The following is a 26,632-nucleotide window of genomic DNA, read 5'->3' as shown; positions in this document are numbered from 1 at the left end:
ATTTCTGGAGTTAGGCACCTTGTTCTGGGGATAAGTGCTTAGCTTTATAGCACTGACATTCCTCTGGAAACCTGGTTGCTGAGTTGAGCGCCCCATATATGAAACGGAGAGAATAATTCAAGAGGTTAATGGTGAGAGGGAATAATTTACAGGGTATGAAGTAGTCTTATATTATTATGATCCATATAGGGGCCACAAATGGAAAAACAAATTGTTTTAACTTCAGGCCAACGTTAACAAGAGAATATTTTCTCTAGTGAAGACCCAGACACGAAAGACCTTATATAGGAGAAAAGGGAGCAGGCAGATTTTCGCAAAAACTTTCATTGCTAGCTTTTATTTCATGTACAGTAGCATATAAACATGGACAGGCTCTTCCTTCACATCCAATAAATAAAAACAATTGATGTTTTCATTTCAGAGTGATGCCAACATGGCAGCGTACTCCTCCTTGCTCTTAAGCAGAACTTCCTGAACATGAATATCTATCAGTAGAAGTGAGCTTCCCTATATCGGTGTGGAAAGGGTTCCTAGCGCCTGTGTTCCTCTACACCTATTCAGTACATTGGCAACAAACTGTGAGTATGAGTAACAGATTGAGAGATTTCTGGCTCTGTGAAAGTGTTGCTAAACACTTGTAACTTGTCCCCAGGTTGAATGCTATGGCTGCGTTGCAAACACATGCATGCCACATGCAGACTTACGTGTACAGCGACGCTTAACCACTGTGCTTGGAAAGCACGAGCTGGAAAAGATTATAACCCTATGCTGCTAAGTGCACGTGTGCAGGGGAGGCCCAATTACAGGCAGATGTAGATACTAGAAAGGCTACAGGAGACTACTCCGTTCCATCTTCCAATCCAGGAGAAAAAATATGGAAACTGAAACACTGAGCCCAGGGTATCTTCACTCCAGTCAAGTGTCCTGCAGCTCATGTAGACAGACGCGTGGCTCAGGCCGAGTCACAGCAGAACAGCACTCGGCACGAGCCCCTCGCTTGACAAGTCCCCAGCCTCTTGGATGAGGTCTATGGTCTTGTTGCCAGAACTGCACCGCTGGTGGTACCCAGTCTAGCTGTTTGAAGGTTACCTCTGGCATGTCTACATGAGCTAACAGGTCCCCTTTGACTGAAGTGGAGATGGAGCCTAGATATTGATTTGTGAGGATATGTGATGTTGCAAGACAAAAGCACGAGCTTCATGGCTTGATGCATCTTCTTTACGTTGTTTCGTCCTTCAAAGGCAGCCAGCACAGGCGGCGTTGGCGCAGATTTCGCACAGATCAATCTCTTTGACAGCCATGCCTGTTAGGGATAAAAGAGAGATTAAATGAAATTGCAAGGGAATTTCTTGGAGAGCAGAGCCACACACCAAGTGATTTGGAGACCCCTTCCCACTAGTGCTTTATGAGCTTTGATAGTCATTTAAGTTCTCACTGGCACAGGGAAAATCAGTTCTTGCAAAAGTCTTGCTTAAAACATGAAATCCAACCTAGATTCACTGGGAAAACAAGGGGAACATATAGAGGCAAGAGAACAACAGGTCTTAGAGCAGTTACTTTTCTTTGCTACTATTTGAACATTTAAGGTTGAAAAGCATGATTAACGAATGGGGACTTGGCAATGCAAACTACATACTCAGCCTCTCAAAAATCACAGGCGCGTCTTTTCTTTCACACACAGGCTGGAACTCTTTGGGGAGATCTTTTTCTTCACATGGAGCCCGGACAACCTTCATGCGAGGGCTAATGTCTGTGTCCTTGTCCATGAGCTCCTTTAGCTTCTTCACGGACTCGAGGGAGAATTTCAAGTCTCCATCCTATGTAGACAGAACCAGAAAAAAGGCACCGGGAAGTCAGTCCTTAGATAAATGCATTTCTTCCAACTGAAGTCTGTTGAATTATGAGGCCTCCAAAGAACTGCACTATAGGGAAAAGAGGGTGTTCACGAGACAAAGCTGAGAGAAAACCAGCGCTCACTGAAGACAAAATGATCAGCTCCTCCATTGAGACCTTCAGAGCATCAATGAGACCAGACTGGCTGGTCAGGGCTTTTGCTGTGCGTCACACTGGACTGAGGCAACAGCAGAACTAGGGCATTTCTCAGCCCCCCATAAGAAAGACGCATAAAATCTGGGCTAGAAGGTGTGGGACGGGAGTCCTCAGCCTAGAGAGGAGATGACTGGGCAGCGTATGGTAGAGATCTACAAAATCACAAGTTGAATGGAGGTGAACGGGGATTAATTTTGTTCGCTCTTTCTTCCAGCACACCAGGAGAGACCTTCACGTGTTAGTGTCACGTGGCAGGCTCGAAACAAACATAAGGAGCTATTCCTTCACATACCATGTTAGAGCTGAAATCGCTCACCTCAAGGTACCGTAGCAAGTTTCCAGGAGTTTAAAACATGTCTCCACAATTAATGAAGACAAGTTGATTGAGAGCTACTAAATATGACATTTCGGACTCAAAGCTCCTGACAAAAGCTTCTGGAGGCTGGAGAGTGTTCTGGGAGATATTACTCCATGTTCTTGATTTTTCAGATGCTGCGCATCTGCTAATGGTCATTCCCTCATGGTTTCAAGTGAATCACACCACTGGGGTCATAAACTTAAATTGCAGATGTTGCAATTGGTACACTAGGTGCATAGGATCTGTACGTGTCTGCACAGGATCAGTTTGGTCTAGAACAGGAATAAACATTTTCCAATTGACTTTTAGCATTTGTTTTACTTGGTTTAGTGACCAATCGATAGTCAGCAGTATAATCAAATAACACCTACTCGTTCAAAGAAATAAATTGAAGTGACACTCCTTAGGGCATGAGACCAAATACTGCCTGAAAACACTGCTTCGCAGTGTCATTAGCCTGACACTGAATTGCATGAGAGTGTTATTCTTGGGTTATAGTATCCAAAAAAAAAACCAAACTGTGGGTATGCATTTACTTATGAAGAGTCAAACCCTCTTCTACTTCCAATCAGTTTATGATTTTTCCCAGGTTAATTAATTAATTAATTTCTCCTACCTAATATCACTGCCTAGCAGGAATAAGCCCTAAGACATGTGTACATCCTGGTGACAAAAAAAAAATGTCATGTGAAGTGAGAATGATGTTTTAAAGAGAGAACTCAGCCTGAGCAGCATCTTCCCTCCAAGCTGCAAGTGCATGTTGTGCTGCTGAACCACCAGATTTTATCACAGAAATAGCGCAAGCCAGAACAAACCCCCTCTGTCATTTCTCTGTTTATAGTCCACAATTAGCAAAGCATCCTCCACAGATTTCCATTGCATTCACTCAAGATTTGTGCCAGAAGGTGTCCAGATACTGATACCCTGTCTTTAAAAGCACATTGCAAAGTCAAATGAACTTCACGTGTGCCTTGCAGAGCGTTGTGTTAAATGAATGACTTCTGTGATGTATGGCAGGAGAGAGAGGGAAAGTTGTGAGAAGGATTTCACAAAACGAGAGCATAAGCCAGTTTTGTGCACCGAGGAATTAGCTGGACCTTAGACACCTCAAGTAATCGAAGTGAAAGGTTTGCAACATGCATGCACAGTAGATTGCACATATATGTAGGTCTTATAAGAGGCAGAAAAAATCCAGATTTAGCGACTGCCGAGACAAAGATTCAAACTACAAAGAGAAGAAGCAAAAGCTTCAGAGCTGAGCTTTCTAACCTTTGTCCCTCCTAGAAACAGTTATTCTCATTTAGTTATTTTTTACAGCTCTAAGGGGAAAATGGAGATTTTTTCATTTAATAGAAAACTATCTATTACCCCCAGAGACTCTCAGTGCTAATGAATGGTTTGAAGGAAAGGAGTAAGTGAGACCTGCAGCGTCTGACACCCAAAGGAGAAAAAGAGGTTGCTTCAAAGCACAAGGCTGGTCCCTTATCACTCCCTGGAAACCTCGTGTACATGCATGGAAAGAAATTAAATATTAGCCACCTTGATACTCCAAGGAAGTTATTTACATTGCAGTAAAACTAAGGTCTCCCAAATCATTTCTAGGGAGCGAGTGCGGACAGATCTAACTGCCATGTACAGACCAGAGTGCTGAATGATCCACCCAACTGATTCCTAGGTGCACGTAACATCAGTCATGGGTGCTATGTGTTTCGGAAAACTTGGTATTAGCTTTTTCCTCCTTCTCCTACAGCTCATCTGCCCATTCATATTCCTTCAGAACTATCTAATCACTCCTTTCCCTTTTTTTATGTGTGGCATGTGTAGGCTCCATCACACAAAGCCGCAGATCATTTTCAGGAAGAACTTCCCACCCGCAAGCAGGTGAGACAAGACTCGCGCTCTTTGGTCACAGCCTGTTTATACCCTCCTGTAAAGTTAGAGGCATCAAACCTCTTTGTATAAGCTCAGGACTTTGCTGAGCTTGTAAGACCAAGAAAATAAAGAGCAGAAAACTCACCTGAACGTAGACTGCCTGGGAGCTGTGCACCAGTGAAAGGAGCGCAAGGATTGCGAAGGAAAGCAAGCCGTTCATAGCAGCTGCCAAGCGGCGCCTCTCCAAAGCTGAATATCTTTTCTTTTCTTTTCTCCTGATTCGGTCTTAACTGCCCTTTTTTTGCGTCCCTCTCGGACTCCTCCTCTCTCTTCCTCTGAGCGCTCGGCTCTTCTGGCAGTCAGAGCTCTGTCTTCCCAGTGCAAAGAGAAGCTTTATAAAGCCTCCACGCAGCATTTGCTTGGTAATCCATTAATCTAAACTCTTTATTGACACACAATAACCCTTGAGTGGAGCACCAGTTATCTACTCGTTGGCAGAGGAGGCCAGTTACACCCAGGCGGATCCTAGTGTTTATGAGTCTTTCCTAGTTTGAGAAAGTGGCCGTGACACAGATAAGCAAAACACTACAAACAATTACAAAAACGTTACCGTGATAAACGCTAGAGGATGGGCTTAGCTCTAACACAAAGCCCGAGACTATAGGGGGAATGTCCTCTGGTTGCCGGCCACTTCCTGCAGAGCTGTGAGAAAGGAAGAGATTTGGAAGGAGATAGCAACTATTTGATCACTTGCACCAACTGCTGGCCAGGCAGTTCCCTCTTCTGGGGACTCCGGATACCAAGGCAGCAGCAACTAGGGTGCAGATGGACGTAGCCTGTGCCTGCGTATGAGCAGATCTGCAGTGGCCTCTTGCTGCTGCTCTTTGCAGCAGCTTATTAAAAAACACATGTTAAAACACACAGGGATTGCCATTAAAAATAAAGGCTGCTAGGAATCAAATTATTTCTCCATGACTTTCAGCCATATAATACTGGAGGGTCGGAGAACTCCACTAACTTTGGATCATGACAATTTTTTTTTTTTAAATAGTTAAATCTTTCCGTCGAAGGTACAGGAAAAAAGAAGAAAGCCAACTAACATGCTTGAGATATAGAATTATTAAGTATATCTTTCATTTTAATAACTTTTTTTTATTCTCTTTCCTATTAGCTACAGGGGCTGATGGCATGCCATGGTGGAAAATCTCTGTGCTTTTCATCCAATTGCTCTTCTGGCAGGAGAGAGGTAGACCCTCTCGCCGAGGTAATCTTGCAAACATCTTCAGAGAGAACGGTGGCTGCCCTACACCCGCCTTTGCTTTCCGCTTTATCTAACAGTTATGTCAAGTTCCGATACACCGGGTTTTGTCCATTATATCACATTCCTCATTCCCTTCTTGCTTGGGTAACGTTAATGTTAAGTCAATAAATCTTTGACTGGCACTATTACACTTTGTTGTTTAAATTCAGCCTGTCTACTTCTAAGTTTTGAAACCCCAAACTGCCAAGTGCCTGGGAAAAAAAGATTCCTTGCCAAAACTCAGATCATGCATCTCCCCTGCCTGGTACCCTCTTCCTCACTGCTGTGAGTGAGAAACTCCTGTGTGGTCAAGTGCAGGAGGCGAGTGTAAGTAAGTCATGGCCTCCTCCATCAGCAAACTCACTACAGAGGTGGGAATCAGTAGGACGGAGCCTCTCCCCGCTGGAGGTCTCAGGAAAGACGTGTCTGAAGATGAGACCTTTAACCCGAAATTCCTCTTCTTGTTCCAAGCGTGGGGTGAAGCTGAGAGCCTCCAGGTAGTCTCCCACACAACGAGGTAGTCGAGGTGTCTCTGGTGCGCAATGTGCCCTCTTCCCCGCAGAAGAGCCAAGAACCCCTCACTGGGAGACCACATTCCTGTTCAGGCATCCCCAAAGCAAGGTTCCCTTCAGAGAAGGTGGACAAGCTGGACAAGAGCCAGGAATGCGCCCTCGTGGCAAAGGCCAACAGTATCCTGGGCTGTATTAGGAAGAGCATTGCCAGCAGGCTGAGGGAGATGATCCTTCCCCTCGACTCAGGACTCGTGAGCCCACCTATGGAGTGCTGTGTCCAGTGCTGGGCTCCCCAGGACCACAAAGATATGGACCTCCTGGAGCAAGGACAGCAAAGGCCACAAAGATGATTAAGGGCCTGGAGCATCTCTCAGATGAGGAGAGGATGAGAGAGCTGGGACTGTTCAGCCTGCAGAAGAGAAGGCTCAGGAGGACCTTATCAATGTGTAGAAATATCTGACAGGAGGGTGCAAAGAGGATGGGGCCAGCCTCTTCTCAGTGGTTCCCCACGACAGGATGAGACGCACAAACCGAAACGCAGAAAATTCCACTTGAACATAAGAAAACAATTCTTTCCCGTGAGGGTGACAGGTCACAGGAACAGGTTGCCCAGAGAGGTTGTGGAGTCTCCATCCTTGGAGATATTCAAAAGCCATCTGGACACAGTCCTGGGCAACCCGCTTTAGGTGACCCTGACTGAGCAGAGGGGTTGGACCAGATGATCTCCTGAGGTGCCCTCCAACCTCTGTGATTCTGCTCTCCTCCATAGTTTCGGTGATGGGAGTCAAGGTGGACTTCCCTCTGCCCTTGGCTGGGTGGAGGAGAGCGGTGGGCTTTACTCCGCCGTGCAGGTAGCTCTGCTTAGCGCAGAGCAACCGCTGCAGGTGCACTAGGGATTTTTCCTGCCACTCCCATTTCCTCACTGGAGGGCAGTGGCTGCTGGAGCCAGCTGAAGGTGGTTATGTTCTTCCACCTCTTTTCCTGCAGGGATTGCTGCAGGCAAGTGGCCATGCTCACTATGCTGGTTCCCAGTTCAGCACAGTGGTCATGCTTCAGGCCCGCTCTGGCTGATGGCATAGCTGGAGCGAGAGCTCTGTTCCCAGCTGCTCAGCCTGGGAAGCTCTGGGCACGTGGAGGAGCGACGTCTGAACCCAAAAGGTCTGTAAGAATTAATAGGGAGGCACCTCACAGGTACGGTCACCTCCAGGAATGACTTCTTCTAGGTTGTGCCTTTGATTTAAAAGGCCTACAGCAAGCATAAAGCCTGAACTAGGCTCCTAAATGCTTTTTGTGCTCTGTCAGCTACCTGAATTTATCCAAGAGAAAGCCGGCAGCTGGAAGGAAGATCTACAAAAGGATTTCTGATCGCAGGTGGCTCTTCAGCTGTGCTGGCAAGACAAGCAGGTCTATGTCTTTGCTTTTTTTTTTACTGGGGAGCCCAGCACTGGACACAGCACACCCATGCAAATATACGCAAGCATGCACACACACATACATGCACACTCAAATGCACGCACAGGTGCATCCACATGCACATGCATCCACACGCACATGCACACATACATGCAAACACACACACAGGCATGCATGCAAAGGTGCAAATGCGCGCGCGCGCGCGCACACACACACACACACACACACACACGTGCACATCCACCCCACCCCCCCCAAAAAAAAACCCTGAAGCCCCCACTGTGCACATGGCTGGTGAGGCCCAGCCTGATGATGGTGCTCCCGGGCAGGGGCTGTGGAGCAGTTTGTTGGGAGGCTGTTGGGCCATGGGGGCGGTTGCTGGGCTGGGGGGGGGTGCAGGTTCTGGGCTGGGGGGGGGGGTGTCTGTCGGGGGTGGTATTTGCACCGGGGGCTGCGAAGGCAGTAGGTGACCTGTGCTGAGCTCAATGAGCTTCTACGTGCTCATGCTGGGCTCTGCAGTCTCGTACAGGTCCGTGCTGGGCTCTACAGGCTTGTGATGGGCTCTATGGGCTTGTATGGGCTCGTGCCAGGCTCGTGCCAGGCTCCATGGGTTCGTACGGGTTAGTGCTGGGCTCTACGGGCTCATATGGCCCCGTGCTGGGCTCTGGGGGTTCATACAGGTTAGTGCTGGGCTCTGGGGGCTCATACGGCCCCATGCAAGGCTGTACAGGCTCGTGCCAGGCTCTATGGGCTCATACAGGTTAGTGCTCAGCTCTACAGGCTCATACAGCCCCGTGCTGGGCTCTGGGGGTTCATACGGGCTCGTATTGGGCTTGATGGGCTCGTCCAGGCTCGTGCCAGGTTCTATGGGCTCATACGGGTTAGTGCTGTGGTCTGGGGGCTCGTGCAGCCCCGTGCCGGGCTCTGCAGGCTCATACAGCCCCATGCAAGGCTGTACGGGCTCGTGCCAGGCTCTGGGGGCTCGTATGGGCATGAGCGAGGCTCTGCAGGCTTGTACAGGTTGGTGCTGGGCTCTGGGGGCTCATACGGGTTAGTGCTGGGCTCTGGGGGCTCATACGGCCCCGTGCAAGGCTGTACGGGCTCGTGCCAGGCTCTGCGGGCTTGTGCCGGGCTGTAGTGCGAACACCTGCGGAAAAATCCGGTGAGGAGCCGGTGACCGGCAGGATACACGATTAGGTGGCCCCTGGCGTGGGAAACTACGCCCTGACCAAATTCCCATCATCGGGGCCAGGCGGGCCGTGCTTTGTCCACAAGGTCCAGCTGCTTCCCGGACGGTAGTTTCTCAGGCTTAGCCCGGCCGAGGTACGGAAATGGTTCCAGCGGATCGAAGGGGCTCTTAGGACACCCGCGCGCTTGGGGTGCAAGTCCTTTTTTTGCTCTCTCCGCGCTGCAGGACAGGCGGGGTGCAGCCCTGCGAAGCGCTGCTGGGCGGGGGAGGCTTCAGCTTGCGGGACCCCAGGGATGGACGCGGTTTATTTTTTTGGTTTGACTAGGCTAGACTTTCTTTTACTTTATCGTGCCGGAGAGGAGCTGGGTGGGACGGGGGCTCTGCGCCGGGGTGCCGGGCTGCGCTGCGCCCTCCGCACCCTGCAAGAACGAAGCGTTTCCCCCTCCCCGATGCAGGGGGGGGCGCCGGGCACGGCCCGTTTCGCCGCGATGGGCTCCGCGGGCGGAGCAATAAAGCAGCTGCGGCAATTAGGGGCGATATCCGGCGTTTCCTCCCCCGAGGAGGAGGAGGAGGAAGAGGAGGAGAAGGAGGGATCAGAGCCGCGGGAGCAAAACCAGCTGGAATAAGACACCGAACCGCTCCCGCTTAAAGCACTGGAGCGCCGCTCGCTCAGCCAGCAGACGCAGGAAGTCGGGAAACAAGCCGGGAAAACGTGAAAAAGGGGGAAAAAAGAAAGAAAAGGGGAGGAAGGCGGCGGGGTGGGGGGAGAAGTGCGAGACTCGCTGCGAGCAGGCGAGCGCCGGGGGGGAGGCGGAGGGCGAGCGCGGCGCCGGGCGGCAGCGGCGGCTCCGCAGCGGCCCCAAAAACGCTGTATTTCACCCCAAAATAAACCCCGGGGGGCGGTGCGGCAGATATCGCAGACCCCACCCCGGGGATCCGGCGGTGCAAACGGGTCCCGGCCGCTGTAGCTGCCCGCCCCGGTCCGCACCGTTAAGGCATTAGGAGGTTTGATTTGCGGCTCCCCCCGGTGCAAATCATCCCCCCATCCCAAAAAATAAAAAATAAAATAAAATCGGCGCCCTCGTTTTACACGCGACGGCGTTCAAAAGAGGGGCCGGGGAGCGAGGAAGAGCCCGGACGTGTCCACGCACCCCGCCACCCGCGCGGGGCAGGGTGCAGGGAGCCGGGGAAGGGGCTGCTCCGTGGTCCCAACCCCGGTGTCCTCACGGGTGGGCAGCAAAAACACGCAGCGGGCAGCTGCCCGCCCCCGTGTCCCACCACTCGGGATGGGGCTTTTGGAGCCCCCTTGCTCTCCTTGATGTGTCCGTTTTTGGGGGGGTCCCGGACTCTTTTATGTGTGTTTTGGGGTTCCTGTAGCCCCTCGGGGTGGCTTTCGGCGCACGCTGGGGGACCTGGTGTGTCTTTTGGGGTTGCCCGCAGCAGTGCGGTGCCTTGGGGGTGGCTTTGGTGCCCACGTGGTGCCTTTCGTGGTGCCCCAGCCCTGCTGTCCTGCCTTTCGGGGTGCCCCAGGCCTCCTGCTGTGCCTTTTGGTGCCCCCCCCCCCAGGTCACCTTGCTGAGCGTTTGGGTGATGCCCTGAGCTCTGGATGTGTCTTTTAGGGCTCTCGGGACCCATTTCACGTGGTTTTAGGTACGTCCCAGGCCTCCTGATGTGCCTTTTAGGGTGCTCTGGTCCCCTCGTGGTGCCCTTGGGGGGGTTGGTGCCCCCTCAGGTGACTTTTGGGGCCTTTGAGGTGCCTGGTGGTGCTGCCCAGAGCATTTGCTGTGGCTCTTGCTGCTTGTGTGCCCTCCTGGGGGGCCTTTTGGGGGTGCCCCGGAGCTACTGGTGTGCGTTTTGGGGCCACCACGGAGCCCTCGATGTGCTTTTTGGTGCACCCCGGTTGCCTTGGTGTGGGTTTGGGGCTGCCTGGACCCCTTTCAGGCGCCTTTTGCGTTGCCCGCGACCCTTGGGCAGGGGTTTAGGTGCCCGGGACCCATTGGTGTGCTTTTTGGGGCCACCCTGAGCCCTTGCTGTGTGTTTCAGTGTGTCCCAGGCCTCTGCCCGTGCCTTTGGAGATGCCCTGGGTGCCTTTTGGCGTCTCTTGGGGCACCCCAGCCCCTCGGGGTGCCTTTGGGGGTGCCCCAGACCCCTCCCATGTGCCTTTTGGGGGGCTTTGAGCTCCTCGCAGTGCCTCTCAGTGTGGCTTTCGGTGCTGCCCCAAGATCTGGCTGGGGCTCTGGGGCTCCCTGGAGCCCTCTTCTGTGCTCTTCAGTGTCTCCTGGGCTGGCGGCTGCACCTTGGGTGCACCCCCAGCCCCTTGGGGTGTGTTTTGGGTTGTTCTGGTCCCCTTGGGGTGAGTTTTGGGGCCCCCGCTGCCCCCAGATGAGGCTTTTGGTGCACCCTTGACCCTTCCGTGTGTCTTTTGGGGTGCTCCAGACCCCTTGGTGAGCCTTTTAGTGCCCTCAGGTCGCCTTGGTGCCCTTTTAGGTGCTCCCCAGAGGTCCGGATGTGGCTTTTGGGGCTCCCCGGACCCATTTCACGTGGTTTTAGATACGTTCCAGGCCTCCTGGGGTGCCTTTTGGGGTGCTCTGGTCTCCTCGTGGTGCCCTTGGGGGCATCAGTGCCCCCTTGGGTGACTTTTGGGGCCTTTGAGGTGCCCAGTGGTGCTGCCCAGAGTGTTTGCTGTGCCTGTTGGTGCTTGTGTGCCCTCTTGGGGGGCCTTTGGGGTGCCCCAGAGCTATCAGTGTGCGTTTTGGGGCCACCACGGAGCCGTCGATGTGCTTTTTGGTGCACCCCAGCTGCCTTGGTGTGGGTTTGGGGCTTCCTGGACCCCTTTCAGGTGCCTTTTGGGTTGCCCATGACCCTTGGGCAGGGGTTTGGGTGCTCTCCAGGCCCCTCGGGGTGCCTTTGGGGTGTCTGGACCCCTGGCTCTGTTTTTTGGAACACCGGTGACCCTTCACTCTTCCTTTCAGCCTGCTCCAGACCCTTCACTGTGGCTTTCGGTGCCCCCCCGGTCGCCTTGCTCTGCCTTTTGGTGCTGCCCAGAGCTCCGGATGTGACTTCCGAGGCTCCGCGGACCCATGTCCTGCGCTCTCAGGTACGTCCTCGGCCTCTTTGCGTGTATTTTGGGGTCCCCGATGTGCCTTTGGGGGTGTCCTAGCCCCCGCCATGTGTCTCTCAGTGCTCCCCAGAGCACCCGATGAGCCCCTTGGTGCACCCAAGTCCCTCCATGTGCCGTTTGGTGCGCTCAGGACCCACTGGGGTGCTCATCGGTGCGCCCCGTCTCCCCCGAGTGCTTTTAGGTGTGACCGTGACCCTTCGGTGTCCCTCTTGGGGTGCCCCAGGACCCTCTGTGTGGCTTTTGGGGCACCCTGCACCCATTTCACGTGGTTTTAGGTACGTCCCAGGCCTCCTGGGGTGGCTTTTGGGGTGCTCTGGTGCCCTCGTGGTGCCCTTGGGGACATCGGTGCCCCCTCGGGTGACTTTTGGGGCCTTTGAGGTGCCCGGTGGTGCTGCCCAGAGCGTTTGCTGTGGCTCTCGGTGCTTGTGTGCCCTCCTGGGGGGCCTTTTGGGGGTGCCCCAGAGCTATTGGTGTGCGTTTTGGGGCCACCACGGAGCCCTCAATGTGCTTTTTGGTGCACCCCGGTTGCCTTGGTGTGGGTTTGGGGCTTCCTGGACCCCTTTCAGGCACCTTTTGTGTTACCTGTGACCCTTGGGCATGGGTTGGAGTGCTTCCTGGGCCCCTCGGTGCCCCTTTGGGGTGTCTGGTCCCCCCGGGGTGCATTTTGGGGCACATGCAACCCCTGGATGTGGCTTTTGGTGCACCCTTGACCCTTCCGTGTGTCTTTTGGGGTGCTCCAGACCCCTTGGTGAGCCTTTTGGTGCCCTCAGGTCGCCTTGGTGCCCTTTTAGGTGCTCCCCAGAGGTCCGGATGTGGCTTTTGGGGCTCCCCGGCCCCATTTCACGTGGTTTTAGGTACATCCCAGGCCTCCTGGGGTGCCTTTTGGAGTGCTCTGGTCTCCTCGTGGTGCCCTTGGGGGCATCAGTGCCCCCTTGGGTGACTTTTGGGGCCTTTGAGGTGCCTGGTGGTGTGACCGTGACCCTTGGGCATGGGTTGGGGTGCTCTCTGGGTCCCTCGGTGTGCCTTTGGGGTGTCTGGGCCCCTCGGTGTGCATTTTGGGGTCCCCGTGACCCTTCACTCTTCCTTTCAGCCTGCTCTGGACCCATCGCTGTGGCTTTCGGTGCCCCCCCGGTCGCCTTGCTCTGCCTTTTGGTGCTGCCCAGAGCTCCAGATGTGACTGTCGAGGCTCCGCGGACCCATGTCCTGCGCTCTCAGGTACGTCCTCTTGGTGTGTATTTTGGGGGTCCCCTGATGCCCCTTTGGGGGTGTCCTGGGCCCCGCCGTGTGCCTATCAGTGCTCCCCAGAGCACCCGATGAGCCCCTTGGTGCATCCACCACGCGCCGTTTGGTGAGCTCGGGACTCGCTGGGGCGCTCATCAGTGCGCCCCATCTCCCCCGAGTGCCTTTAGGTGTGACCGTGACCCTTCGGTGTCCTTCTCGGGGTGCCCCAGCACCCTCTGCGTGGCTTTTGGGGCACCCCAGAGCACTTGGTGTGCTTTTCAGGGTGCTCTAGCCCCCTCGGTGTCCTTTTCCTGGAGCCTCGCCGTACCCGTTTGAGGGTCCTGTAGGCTTCAGTTTGCCTTTAGAAGCATCTTAGATGTTTCTCCTTGCCTAGTGGGATGTCCCGGAGCCCTCGGTTTTGCTTTTGGGATCCCCAGAGCCCTCTGAGTGCCTTTCAAAGTAAGTGCCCCAAAACCTTGTTTTTTTTTTCCTTTCAGAGCACCTCAGAGCCCTCGGTTTGGATTTTTGGGTGTCCCAGAGCCTCCCCCACTCCCTGTGCGCCTCAACCCCAGCCACGCGGGGAGGGCATCGTTCGGCACCTCCGCACAGGCAGGACTCGGATGAGTTTGGGAGCGATCCCTGTGCTGTGCCGTGCCTGGTGGTGCCCAGCACTGGGAGGAGGAAGAAGAGGGAGTCCCAGTCCTGTCCACACAGAGCCCTCTCCAGCTGGGCAGCACCCAGCGCCCGGGCAGAGGATGGGGCAATGAAGGTGGGTTTTATTTCCCTTGCAGCACGTCCGGCACTGCGGAAGAGCAGCTTTCCCAGCCCTGCTTTGCCGGCACCGGCTGCCTGTCCCCAAGGAGGTGTGGAAAGCAGCCACAGCCGCTCCGAGGTGACTTAGGTCCCTGCAACCGAGATGTTTCTGCAGTTAGACATCGACGTTCCTCGCGACGGCAGAGGCTGGGTCATAAACCCGGCTCAGGACACGTGTCTGAGCCACAGCACTTTTTTTTTTGCCCCCACACAACTCATTCGGGTCGGAGCAACTCCGGTTGGGCCGGGCCTGCCCACTGCCCCCCTGGGGAGCCGGTCAGCTCAAGGCCTGCCCCTGACGCCCACCATTGCCCTTAAAGGTAAGGTTGAGAGGCTTTAAGAGTCTTAAAGTCTCTGGGTACTCTTAAAGGCAGTTTGAGTTACTTACTGTCTTCTTCAGTAACTCAAAGTAACTTTAAGAATAACCTAAGGAACTCAGCCCAGCTTTAAGAACTTTATTATTAAGAATAAAGTTCTTAAAGTTGGGCTGAGTTCCTTAGGCTATTCCTAAAGTGACTAAGAGTACCTAGAGACTTTAAGACTCTTAAAGTCACTTTAGGAATAGCCTAAGGAACTCAGCCTAACTTTAAGAACATAAGACTAATGGTCTTAAAGTTGGGCTGAGTTCCTTAGGCTATTCTTAAAGTGACTTTAAGACTCTTAAAGTCACTTTGAGTTACTTAATGTCTTCTTAAGTAACTCAAAGTGACTTTAAGGCTCTTAAAGTCTCTCAACCCTGCCTTTAAGGGCAAGGTGGGCGTCGGGGGCAGGCCTCAAGCCGACTGGCTCCCCGGGGGGGCGTGGGGTGGGCCTGGCCCAATGGGAGAGCGGGAGCCCTCTCTGCTCCCTAGGCTAAGAGAGTTGTGTGGGGACAGAAATTCTGCAAGGCTTTTTTGTCCCCACACAACTCTCTTAGGCTAGGGAGCAGAGAGGGCTCCCGCTCTCCCATTGGGCCAGGCCCACCCCACGCCCCCCCGGGGAGCCAATCGGCTCGAGGCCTGCCCCCGACGCCCACCTTGCCCTTAAAGGCAGGGTTGAGAGACTTTAAGAGCCTTAAAGTCACTTTGAGTTACTTAAGAAGACATTAAGTAACTCAAAGTGACTTTAAGAGTCTTAAAGTCACTTTAAGAATAGCCTAAGGAACTCAGCCCAACTTTAAGACCATAAGACTAATGGTCTTAAAGTTGGGCTGAGTTCCTTAGGCTATTCCTAAAGTGACTTTAAGAGTACCCAGAGACTTTAAGGCTCTTAAAGTCACTTTAAGAATAATCTAAGGAACTCAGCCCAACTTTAAGAACGTAAGACTAATGGTCTTAAAGTTAGTCTGAGTTCCTTAGGCTATTCTTAAAGCAACTATAAGATTCTTAAAGTCTCTGGGTACCCTTAAAGTCACTTTAAGAACTTAAGAATAACGTTCTTAAAGTTAGTCTGAGTTCCTTAAGTGACTTAATGTCTTCCTAAGTAACTCAAAGTTACTTTAAGAGTACCTGGAGACTTTAAGGCTCTTAAAGCCTCTCAGCCTTACCTTTAAGGGCAGCAATGGCAGACAAAAAAGCCCTGCGCCACCTCTGCCCCCACACAAAGCACGTCGGGGGGAAGCGCTCGCTGCTCCCTCGTCGCTGACGCCTCCTGCACCGAGCGGAAGGGGGGAGCGCAGGGCTGGAGCTGTGCTGAAATAAAGTGCAAACCCGGGCAGGGGGAGAAACGGCCCCTTTAACGTGAGCTCTCGCCTACCGCACGGGAGCAAGAGCTGCAGCGCAGCGGCCACGGCTGCCTCGGCTCAGCTCCCGCGACACGGTGATGAGCTGGTCCCCGAGGAGGGAGGGGGACGCATCCTTCTGCGAGCTGTTAGCAGGGATTAAAATACACGGCACCCACAATAAAACACATCACCTTGTCTCAGCTGTGGCTCGCTCCAAGTTTTATTGCCAAGAGTCAAAACACCTTAGTGTGGTGCTACCGTGCCCGATTCCCTCTTTGCTCCTTCCGGGGGAGCAGAAGGAGCTGACAAACGCAGGCCCCCGTCCTTCTCGAGGGGAAAATGAAGGCAAAATCCAGTTGCTCCTCCGGGTGGGGTCTCTGGAAAAGAAGGTCCCTTCCTCAGTGCAGCTGGAGTCTGAACCGGTGGCCTCGAAGAGCTGGCGGAGGGGTGGGCGAGAGGCGAAACACCAGTTCTTCCCAGCAACGAGCACCTAGGAAAACAAAACGTGTATTTTAATAAAGAGCAGAACTGGAAACTCCAGGCACTTTCCCTCTCTCAACACTAGGGCTCAACCCTGCGTTTCCCCCGCCATGGGGCAGGCGCGCGGCTCTGCGCACTGGGGCTGTGCCCCTTCCCGCGCTGGCAGCGTCACTATTGCTGCGCCCGCGGCTCATCTCGGGTGGCACAAGTCACACCCGGCCGGCCAGACCGGCCAAAAGCCCTCCCGGCCCTGCCAAAAAGCGCAGGGCACCGGCGGCAAAACGCCTCCTACCTCGCGGGGGTCCCCAAAGCCACCTCGGGGTTTAGTTTTGGTCGCGCGCCGCTCTGGGGCGCTCACCCAACATCTCCTCCCACGCGGGGATCCTCCCTCGCTCCCCGTGTCGGCAGCGCTGTGCTCCTCGCTGGGGCCTTCTGGCGCTTCGGTGCATCAACACAGCGTCGCTCGTGCTGAAAACAAAAAAAAAACAAAGGTTTTTATTAGTAAAAGGGAGCAAAATTGGGACGAGACCATCACGGCTCTCCCCAGGGCCCCAGTTCCCAGCCCCGGCTCCTGCCCTGCAATCTCCAACCTAACAAACCGGGACCCGGCTCTCTGCCCTGGAGGAGCCAGGGATCATGGCAGCTCCCCAAAATGACCAGCCTGGCAGCAGCAGAGGGCTCTGGGGCGCACCGCAAGGCCCAGGGGGACGTTTCTCCCTCTCTCACCCCTAACCCTAGACCTTGCTCGTGCACCGAGTCACGGTCCAGCCCCCCCCTCCCAAAGCACGGAGGGGAAAGGGCTCAAAGGGGACATTTTTTGCAGTCCCGGTGCGGCGCGGCGCTGCAGGCTCGGGCGCGCCGAGCCTCCAAAGCAGGAGGGCATCCAGCAGCGATCGGCTTTGGGTGGAGGAGCTGCATCACCAGGGCCTGGCTCTGCTGGGAAAAGGCGATCCAAGGGGCAGCAGCTTCTCCCAACAACCCTTCCCTGCTCATAACTGCAGGGAAACCAAAGCTCTAGGAAAAAACCACCTAACTTCAGCTGCTGAGAACCGGCGAAGGGAAAGAGGGGAAGAGGCGGAGGTTTGGGGGAGCCTCCCGCTCCGGTGCCGCACACCTACGCTCATGGCCCTGGGTGCAGACCCTGCAGGGAACCCGGCCTGGAGGGGGAGGCAGCCCTGGCACGGGCGCCTGTTGGGGGCAGCTGCCAGCGCTGGCCTTCGGGTAAGAAGCAGAAGAGGTTCATTTTTGCCCGTTTTGCTCTTTGCTTACCAGGTTCTCTGGCCTCCAACGCTGGGGTCCACACGGAAAGCAAGATCCGGTCGGTTGTTGCCGCCGCCGCCGCTGAACTTCCTCCCCGGGACGCGCTGCGAGGGACGAGGAGGTGACGGGCAGGAGGCAGAGAGAGCCGGAGCCAGGGGAGATGCCCGGAGCCGCCTGCGACCCCCAGCAAAGCGGCGCTGACGTCTGAGCTGCCAGGTGCTGCCCGGCCTGAAAGGGAAGGTACAGAACTTAGAGCAGAATCAGTTCTCCCTCTTCTTCCTCCTCCTGGCCCTGGGCCCTCAAGAGCACAGCTGGGTCTGCACCAGACTTTTAATTAAAGCTTTTACTTTCTAACAAAAGTCTTTTAACTAGACCTTTACACCAGATTATTTAAGTACACTTAAATACACTTAAGTACCTCAAATCTCTTTGCCATTGTCTCCCGTCACTCCGCTGCCAGGCCCTTTCAGAAACGGTCTCCGGGCTCCCCAGGCATCAGCTCGGGATCCACCTCCTGCAGAAACACAGAGCGCAGCGGAGGTCTTGGCATCCCTCCGTCACACGTTCGTTTGCCATTGCCTCCTCTCATCCCCCTCTGTCACCCCAACGGTCACCACGACCCCAACAGTCATCGTCACTTCTCCTCCTCCTCCCTCCACCCAACTCTCCCGGGAATCCCCCCGCCACGCGGCTCTTACCGGGGTCGTGGTCCGTAGGCGTCGGCCTCCTGCCCCGCTACAGCTGGGCAAAGCGCATCCGACGCGGGCTTTTCGCAGGGCGCCGGCAGGCCCGCGCCTCCCGAGAGGCTGCAAGTCCATCCGGAGCCTGTGAAGCTCCGGCAATGCCTCGAGCCTGTTGCCATCCAGTTCTTTTTCACAAACGGTGAGAAATATTAACGCCGATTCGCTCGAGGGCCTCCCAGGAAGGCAACGCCGCTAAGCCCCAAGCTGGAGAGGTGCATGTGCGCGCGCAGGGGCGTAGCAGTGGGGTGCACACAGAGAGAGAGACGGGCTGGTGCCCTCGGTCCTCCTGCACCGTGGCAAAATCCCGGCCCGTCCTGAGCGCAGCTCAGCGCTCCCAGGGGAGCAAGGGCCCCGAGCTCCTGGCTTTGGACCTCCCGCATCGAGCCACGGGAACAAGGACACTCATCCCCAAAAACAAAGCGGTGCAGAAGGCAACACGGCAGCTGTGGTTCGCTTCCCCCCCACACACACACTTCCTCCCTCCACAGCACGCAGCCCTTAAGACCGTGAAACTCCCTCTGCAAACGGGCTCACGAAGGCAAGGCCGATGCGGGGGCTTGCTCCGGAGCGCGACAGCGCTGGCGCGGGGCCTCAGCGTCCCCTGTAGCATCACATGCCAGCTTGGGGACGAGGCAGGGACTGCCAGCCACACCAAACTTCTAGGAGAGAGAGAAGCTGTTGAGGGGGGAAGCGGAAACTAGGTCGTTCATGCTGTACGTTCGGAAGACGCTCGTTTTCTGCCCTGGGAACAGGGGAGGATCCATCAGAAAAGCATCCCCCTCCAGCCCCCCCCTCACACACGGGGTAACCGTGCTACAGCTCACGTGCAAGGACAAGGCAGTCAGCCCCAGCGGACAACACTTCTCCCAAACTACAAGAAAGGGCCACCAGAAAGCCCCAAACGGTCGATTCACACACTTCAACCTAGGGTGAGAGGAACGAGACTTTATTTTGAAAACGGAGTCAACCTCGAGTCAAAATCATTCCAATTGAGGGAAGAGACAAACAGAGCAGCAGCAGCACTGCAAACTAGTCCCGGAACAACGATAGCAGAATCACCGCGTTTCCAAATCCTCTGGCAATGGATTCCTCTCAAACATCCGGTTCATTTTCCCTCCAACTAGTCACCCCAAATTTAACAAAAAAAAAAAACATCAAAAACAAAGTCGTAGCTTGTCTGGCACCTACCAGTCCTCAAACAGTTACAGTAAGGATCCCGAGTGCTGCCGGTCTCTGCGCGGTGCCAGTGATATGAACAAAGGCTCTTCCTCCCATAGGGAGCTCAGTCGGATTTCTCCTTCTCCTTCATGTGCAAGAAGACGATGCTGAACATGAAGAGGCCTACCATCATGGAGAAGGCACCGGCATAGTACGGATATGCCGAGGGGATGAAACGTTCATACTGCGTGTGCTGGAGGGGACGCACAGACACCTAGGAAAGGAGAGAATGTCTCTTGAGTTTGGCAGTACGCAATAACAGATCAAGATAATCTCCTGCACACAACTCTACCACCCTCTGCTCTTCAGTGCCTGTTGCTTGACTAAAAAGGCAAATGAACTATTTATTTTTAGGACAGATCACTGGTTTCCTCGTTAGCTAAAAGCTTTCTGACATGCCCCTTGTATTCTAAAAGCTCCAAGTTCTCTACTTTGCAAGAAACATTTGCACGATTCAAGTCCCCCCAGCAGTAAGACTACCTTTGTGCTGGCATTCTCAGCAGCTGCACAGCATTTCCCCAAAAAGAGGCAACCACAAAAACAATTTTCTTGTGAAGCCCATTTCCACATCTTACTAAAGACCTCAAAAAGGCAAATCGAAAGATAAGGAAGTCAAAAGTGCTCAAATTCCTTGCACATTTAAGTACGCTGCACCCCAGTAATAACTTTAGCAGATATCCCTTTCTTCCTGCATGATAAATTCCCACTGTACGTACCTGGGTGGAGGAGTACAGGTGAGTATAACCCAGTCGGTTATAATCTACTTTAAACTGAAACACTCCATAGACATCTGGCAGCTTGAACTGCACGCTGTATTTGCCCCCTAAGAAAGAGAAAGCAGCAGTGTTTAAGTGACACAGAAAACAGGAGGAGAGAAGCTGTGGAAGCCTTCTCCTTGCACCAGGTCTTCCTCGTTACAAATACTGCCGCGCCAAGAGGCAAGAACACGTAAACCCAAGGCCGGAGAGGCGACAGAAACCTACCATTTCTCTTCAAGAAAGTCCGGACAAACGGATCAATGCGGACAAACTCCAGCTGAATGTCGTCTCCATCAAAGGGAACCCACTTCCCGTCAGAGAGCTTTTCGATGACAATGCTGTACTCCTGAAACAAAACCACAGTGCATTAATATTACATAAGATTAATACCTGAAAAACAGACATTAAAAGACAAACAACGCCAGACTATGATGCTAGAGAAGGGAGAAATTTCAAGGTGACGAGGGAATTCTCCCAAATTTCTTTTTCCAAAGCAGATTAGGTATGTTTGCCCTCTTAGAAACACAACTGAGCTATCAACGATCAAATCAGCTCTCAGTGGCCAAAAAGTAAGTAGATACAGATTTTACAGAGACCTGAAATAGCTCCAGCTATACTTTTCAGCTCCCTAGGCAGCCGAAACCTGAAAATATCCTCTCCGGTACAACAGGTTTTATAGTTACAATCTTTAAAGGCAATAAGGTGTTTTTTCCAGCTTGCCAAATGATACGCTTTGACTTTACTTTCTACAGCAGTCTGAAATCTCTGTATTGAAAGACAGACAAGCAATGACCAAGCAAAAGCTCCAGAAAAAAAAAACCAAAAACAAAAAAACCCCACTACTGAACATCAGCAACATTTAACAGAGAGGTCACAGGCTTCTCCAGACCAAGACACTTAACGCATGACTGTGGCCACTGTCACCTCTCTCAGCACTAACTCATGGAGGCACCGTCTGATGGAAGTGACGCCGAGTGAATGCCAAGACTCTCAAATTTTTAACTGGAGAAGCAAAGACAAATCTGCTTCCACGTTTCTTGCTGCCCAGAGAACACGAACACGTTCCAACCGCATCATCCGCAGCCTTACCACAAGATCAGTGACAGTGTAGGCATTCGGAGGCGCGCGTTCTCCCACGCGGTGGTGAGACACCGCTCCAACACGCAGCACTCCCTCTTCCTTGAACACCCAGCGAGACAAGGCAATGGCCAGCTCGTAATTACCAGTCTGGGAATATCTACAGTTGAAGAAAGGCAGAGAAAGTACGGCAGCCACTCTGAAAAACTACAGCACATGCCAAAAACCAAGCCATTAATGGATCTGAAAGCAGCACAAAGCTAGCCTAGGTCTGAAAAGGGAATTACTTTCCAAAGCACTCCCTCCTACCAGGGCAAAGGTACATATCACGCACTCTTTACATTCCCGCTTTCTGGTACAAATTATTGCTCCTCAAGCATCATCTTAAGTCTGCTGGGCAGTCACTAAATACGGAGAAAAATATTTTTAAAAGAAATCCAGCGCTTAGTTTATGCCTTGCTTGTTAATGGGACATGCTTGTGCTGAAAGGGGGATGTGACACGGAATATTATGCACATCATAGTTGTGCCCTCAAGGCTATCAATTGCATTTGCAGAACCTTTGGATGTTCTGGATGCAAAAACAACCTGATGTTGTAGACAGGAAAAGCTACCAGAGGAAAACACACACCTTGGGCTAGTTAGCTAGCTTACCTGCACCGAAGTCAAAAGAACACAAGTCTTTACTTTCTTCAGGAAAGTACTCTGTGTATTTCCAATAGCACAAATATCTGTTGCCTGTTTCCCAGGATTTTTGTGATCAAACAGCTCCCCAGACATTCCTCAGCCAAGGATGCCAAGACGTTACCGTACCTCTTGGAGCCAGGAGTAGCTTTCTGCACAGCAGAATTGAAGAAAGCATCACTAAAGAAATCCAAGGAGCCACTGAAAACGACACGGGCGTTGTTCCTTGCTTGGAGTCCAGCAATCAGAAGGGTGTTCTTCCCAACAGCATGGGGATACTGAAGAGGGGCAAATCCAAATTTAAAATAGCATTTAGACAATTCAAAGATGGTTAAAGACAAGTGAGTCAGTCTCTAGGCCATCGGATTTCATTACTGCCACAGGCTTGCTGCAAGGCGGCACACTCTGACCATTGCTAGCATGGCCCAAAATTAAGCGCAGCTTAGAAGCTGACTGCCAAGAATAACCAGTAACAGGATTTGCAGTCTTTTTCCTCCTACCTCACTGGCTGGAATAAAACCCTTCAAAGGAGATATACTTCGATTCCAGCATAGTCTTTATTCTAGGCTGGCATTTCTTCCAAAGCATCGTTCATGCCGCGCATTTTCCCAACAACAAAAAAAACAGAAGGGAAGAAAGATTCCCAGAGCAGTATCAGGAAGCAGACGACAGCCTGACACTTTCAAACTCAGGAGATGAACCGCCTGAGAATTTTGGCACGTTGCTGAAACTGAGGGTGCTAAGTACGGCCCCAAAGAGGAGAAAAAGTAACTGAACGTACCTGAGTAATAGGCTTATCCGGGAAGAAGGAATAAGAGGTAGAAGAGCCGGTCAGGATGTCGAGTACCAGCGGGTTGTCAGGATCAGCCACCATCCTTACAGGGAAAGGCACAGTGAGCAGCAGGAACACCCCCTCAGCCACTCAATCCCAGAGGAACAGGCATACGCCACTTAAACCGCACAAACTTCCTCACTCTTTGAATTTAGCAAGACACTTGCAGAAATGTGCACACTTAGAGAAATCTACCAGGGCAAAAATAACAACCTTTAAATCTTTCTTCCAGATATAGAATCGAGCTTCAGTAATTTACATTAAGAAACACTGCAAAGTCAACAGCTAAGCTATTTTGGGAGGTTTTCTTTCTACTGTCATCTGAAATCAAGAGAGATTTCGTAGCACAAAAAACAGAAAAGCCTAAAACAAGTGCAGCGTGAAGATGAGTATCAAAAGGCTTTATTCACTGTCTGTGCTGAGAAAAAAAAACAGGTAACAGACCAGAACTAGGAAATTCAGTTTCACTCAATATGTGTCAACAAGTTAAAACTAATCCCATTTCTTGCAGCAGGTCTCAAAAGTTAAGAGTTGCGGCTGGCTACCCTACACCCTTAGTTTACAGAAACACCAGTATTTTTGAAATGCTTCCCCACCAACAGCTTGTCCTACTACACCTTCCCTTCCAGCCCCGCTTTGCGGGTTGCTTACCCAACTCCTCGGAAAAGGATGGGATTCAGCGTAGTTTTCCCCACGATAGTGGGAGCTTTTAGTAGATTTTCAGCATCCGCAACTATAAGCGTGTGCTGGGAGGAAACAAGAGAGATCTGTGTAAATGCAGCTGTCTGGCTTCTGAACGCTAAAGCACAGGCAAATGCTTTTACGCACACCTTATATAACTTCTATGTTTTAGAGCGGTGAACAATAGTTTCTTTTTTATGCAAAAATTAATTTCTTTTTTTTACAGATGACTGAACAGTTTTTGGAAAAGGGTTACGATTCGATTAAAATGCAGAAAAAAAACCATTTTTTGTTTCATTGTAATTACGATCAGATTAAATATGCTGATACATAAGGAAACGTAAAACACCTTTTGATAAAGAAAATATTGTTGCTCATTAATTACCATCACCTACAGGAGTTTGACCAGTTATTTCCTCATATTCGCTTTCATCTTTAAAGTAGGACAGTTTCCATGTACTGCCTAGTTTCATTTAAATTAAAATTAGTAGAATCTGTTAAGTTCAGACCTTAATCTAGGTTTAATTTTAAAGTATTGACTGACACTAGAGCAAACTGACACTAGGAAAAAAAACATGAATACATTAGTAAGAAACATCTCCCCCAGGAAGGGTATCAGCTACCGCACGCGTGCTTGGACGCCCTGAAGAAGAAAAGCTCTCAAATACTTAATTCCCTTGAACATAACTGGAATATCAGGTAGCTCTTGTGAAAAGGAGGCACTTCAAACGGTGCCACAACCAAAAAGACCTCCAAAAAGGGTCAACAACACGTCAAGGCAGCACATCAGAGGACTGTGTGCATATCCATACGGCTCTCTCTCGACAGTGTCTGGGACTAAATACGCCACATTTAAAGTGTCACACTTAACATCTTCGTTCCTAACCTCCCAGAAATAAAACCAGACACACTTCACGAGCAGGTGAAATCCCCCTCTCCCATCCTGGAGCGGTTCAAAATCGCTCACTACGCCCACTGGCACTGCTTGAGACACTGTAACAATTTGAAACTACCTAGGGCAGCAGAAAGATCAAAATCAGGAAGTTCAGAAGGACAGATTTGAGGGCAGAGATCCCAAATGTGCCCGGCATTATGTTATTTGGCCTGCAGTCCTGACAGCAGCATGGCTGAATACTGCTAAATGACACCACTTGAGACCTTCTTCGGAGCAAGCTGGGAGAGCAGAGAACGGAAGGAAGAACAAGAGGAAAACAATGACAGAAGATTCATCTCCAAATCTCACACCTAACTGCAAGTCGCTTCTCGCTAACCAAAACATTAGCTGCTTCACAAAATGCACTCTCTCCCTTCAAGTACGGGGGCATCCCCAGAATATTCAAACAAAGACTTTTACCTGGCCTGGGTCCGATATATCGTAGTTATGGTGGTCTATGACAGCTGTCCTTTCCTCATCAAACTCTATCCCGCACTCGCTACCCAGTTCTCGCAGAGGGTCCCCTGGAAGGACAAAACGGATTCTCAGTTATGCAGCGTGCTCAGAAGGACGCGGTGTCAATCCAAACGGTCAACACACAAAGCAGGTACAGCTTGGAGACGCGTGCTCAGCACCCTATTAGCCAAACCACTCGCATTCACAACCCCCCTCGGCTCAGTTCCCGTTGAAAACGTAGCTAAGGCAGAGGTTGAAGGGTTGTGAGGACGGACACAGAAGAAGTTCTCTTTTCCTCTCCAGGTGTGAATTCCTACAGCACATCTACAAAACTCAAAGCTAAACAGCTCTGTCCTACAGACCCACAAGCTGTCCTCAGCTTTCCTGCAGTAGCTCAAAAAAAGGGCAATAAGCCATTCACTCGTTGCAGGAGGTAATTAGGCAAAGGTACCCATTACACAAAGTAGCTGACGCACACCGATTTGCTCGTGACTCTACCTTCATCTGACAAGCATTTGTACTCACCAATGTCCGAGCTGGCAGCTACGAGAACGCTGCCACCACCATCGATGAAAGCAGTGATGGTCTCCACATTGATGTTTCCGCCAAAATCTGAAAACGCACACCAGAAATTCACACTTCTATCATCTGCCGCAGCCTGCATCTCAGAAATAATCCCAAGCATCCACAACTAAAACCACGGCAACACACCGGATCGCTCTGATCGTGGCTAGAAGAACCATCATTACAGCAAAGGCCTGGAATCAAGCTTGGTTAACCTTAACTCTACCCCCAGCACCATCTCATCTTGGGTAGCAGTTACCAGCTACAAGACAGACTGAATGATATCAAAAATGCATAACTTTCTTAATATTCACAAAACACTTTGAAATTCCCTTTCAAAAATGCCACCAAGCTACAATAGTGCTCATGCTTTTCCTTCGTGTATTTACCTTCTATAGACGGCGAGAAGATGATCAAGTTATCATACAAAAATTCCCCGTATTTTATAAGGGACAGGCCAGCGTCGTCAGCCGTCCGGAAGGTGAGATCAAAGCCCCTGTCTGCAAAATTGACAACCGTAAGCATTTCACAAGCTAAAAGAAAAACATCAACGTAGCATCACAGCACTACACTGCCACGTCCAGAGCTCTACAGGGCTTGGAGGCATCAGAACTTTGCGGGAGCGTCATTGAGGCGCCCCCGGATGAGACGAAACGGGGATTAAGCAGCCGAAAAGCTCCTTTGTTGCTACCTCTGTTTTCTTCGCCTCCTGCTAACACGACCGGACCCGGCCCGGGGACCCCGACCGCCTCCCTCGGGCCCGGCCCGGGGACCCCAGGCGCCCCCGAGCCCTACCCGCCAGGCTGCGGAAGAAAAGCGAGTGCGTGTCCCGCAGGTTGCCGTTCTCCAGCAGCACGAGGGTGCGGGGTCCCCCCTCCGCCCCGGTCGTCGCCGTCGCCGCCGCCGCCGCCGCCGCCAGGAGCCACCACAGAGCGAGCGCGGCCGCCGCCATTTTCCCCGCCGGTCGCAGGCTTCCTCCCGGCAGGCGTCGGGAGCGGAGCGCCAATCAGCGGCAGGCGGCGCACCGGCGCCCTCCAATCTCCATGGGACAGCTCCGCACTGCCGGCCAATCAGCGCCGCGGCGGGAGGGAAGGAGGCGGGCCGAACGGCTGAATGAGATCGCGTCCCGGCCACCGTAGGTGCTACTGGGAGGGCGGCAGGGCCGGGGCGACCCGGGATGATGGCGGCGGCGACCGCCGGGTCCGGCTTCACCTTGCTGCCCGCCGGGGCCACGGCCCGGGTCTCTCCACCCCGGGCCTCTCCGCCCCCTCCGCCGAGCTTCGGCGCAGGGGGGCAAAGGGAGAGCCGGGTGCCACGCGAAAACGCTGCTTATTGGCGTCGCAAGAGCGGAAAACGCAGTTTTCGGGAGCAAAACCAGCCCCGGCGCAGGGCTGCA

General features: G+C 52.5%; 2 protein-coding genes and 1 long non-coding RNA gene across 5 annotated transcripts; 1 reads left to right on the top strand and 2 right to left on the bottom strand.

Moving 5' to 3' along the window:
* Positions 1–308: 308 nt before the first annotated feature.
* On the bottom strand, positions 309–4,661 carry LOC106491261 (guanylin-like). The gene is made up of 3 exons (XM_013950827.2): positions 4,425–4,661; positions 1,637–1,817; positions 309–1,303 (listed from the first exon to the last, which is right to left on the bottom strand). Exons 1-3 carry the CDS (start codon positions 4,497–4,499, stop codon positions 1,236–1,238), a joined length of 324 nt encoding a protein of 107 aa, XP_013806281.1. The 5' UTR covers positions 4,500–4,661; the 3' UTR covers positions 309–1,235.
* Positions 4,662–9,285: 4,624 nt separating this feature from the next.
* On the top strand, positions 9,286–14,147 carry LOC106487504 (uncharacterized). Of its 3 annotated transcripts, XR_010886376.1 has the most exons (5): positions 9,286–9,405; positions 11,666–11,790; positions 12,905–13,029; positions 13,533–13,644; positions 13,827–14,147. It is a non-coding gene; the product is annotated as an uncharacterized lncRNA (long non-coding RNA). The 3 variants fall into 3 exon arrangements; XR_001293084.2 differs by having other exon boundaries at positions 9,286–9,382; positions 13,533–14,147; XR_001293082.2 differs by having other exon boundaries at positions 13,533–14,147.
* Positions 14,148–18,963: 4,816 nt separating this feature from the next.
* On the bottom strand, positions 18,964–26,201 carry DDOST (dolichyl-diphosphooligosaccharide--protein glycosyltransferase non-catalytic subunit). Its single transcript, XM_067311014.1, has 11 exons — positions 26,032–26,201; positions 25,626–25,736; positions 25,198–25,284; positions 24,637–24,740; positions 23,253–23,347; positions 22,551–22,644; positions 21,899–22,047; positions 21,099–21,246; positions 20,235–20,355; positions 19,968–20,074; positions 18,964–19,465 (listed from the first exon to the last, which is right to left on the bottom strand). Exons 1-11 carry the CDS (start codon positions 26,186–26,188, stop codon positions 19,316–19,318), a joined length of 1,323 nt encoding a protein of 440 aa, XP_067167115.1. The 5' UTR covers positions 26,189–26,201; the 3' UTR covers positions 18,964–19,315.
* Between the last annotated feature and the right edge of the window lie 431 nt (positions 26,202–26,632).

Source organism: Apteryx mantelli, chromosome 26, assembly GCF_036417845.1.
Source record: "Apteryx mantelli isolate bAptMan1 chromosome 26, bAptMan1.hap1, whole genome shotgun sequence".
Taxonomy (NCBI): Eukaryota; Metazoa; Chordata; class Aves; order Apterygiformes; family Apterygidae; genus Apteryx; species Apteryx mantelli.
The sequence above is the reverse complement of the archived record's forward strand: the minus strand, read 5'-3'. Positions and strand labels throughout refer to the sequence as shown.

What these genes read in the sequence shown, in the direction of transcription:
- LOC106491261 (XM_013950827.2), bottom strand. Translation starts at nt 4,499, where the DNA reads ATGAACGGCTTGCTTTCCTTCGCAATCCTTGCGCTCCTTTCACTGGTG. An exon ending in CCCAGGCAGTCTACGTTCAG is followed by an intron (nt 1,818 to 4,424) that starts GTGAGTTTTCTG and finishes CTGTCTACATAG; the next exon opens with GATGGAGACTTGAAATTCTC. An exon ending in TGTGATTTTTGAGAGGCTGA is followed by an intron (nt 1,304 to 1,636) that starts GTATGTAGTTTG and finishes TATCCCTAACAG; the next exon opens with GCATGGCTGTCAAAGAGATT.
- DDOST (XM_067311014.1), bottom strand. Translation starts at nt 26,188, where the DNA reads ATGGCGGCGGCCGCGCTCGCTCTGTGGTGGCTCCTGGCGGCGGCGGCG. An exon ending in AGCTGCCAGCTCGGACATTG is followed by an intron (nt 24,741 to 25,197) that starts GTGAGTACAAAT and finishes TTGTCCTTCCAG; the next exon opens with GGGACCCTCTGCGAGAACTG. An exon ending in ATCCTTTTCCGAGGAGTTGG is followed by an intron (nt 22,645 to 23,252) that starts GTAAGCAACCCG and finishes TTTCCCTGTAAG; the next exon opens with GATGGTGGCTGATCCTGACA.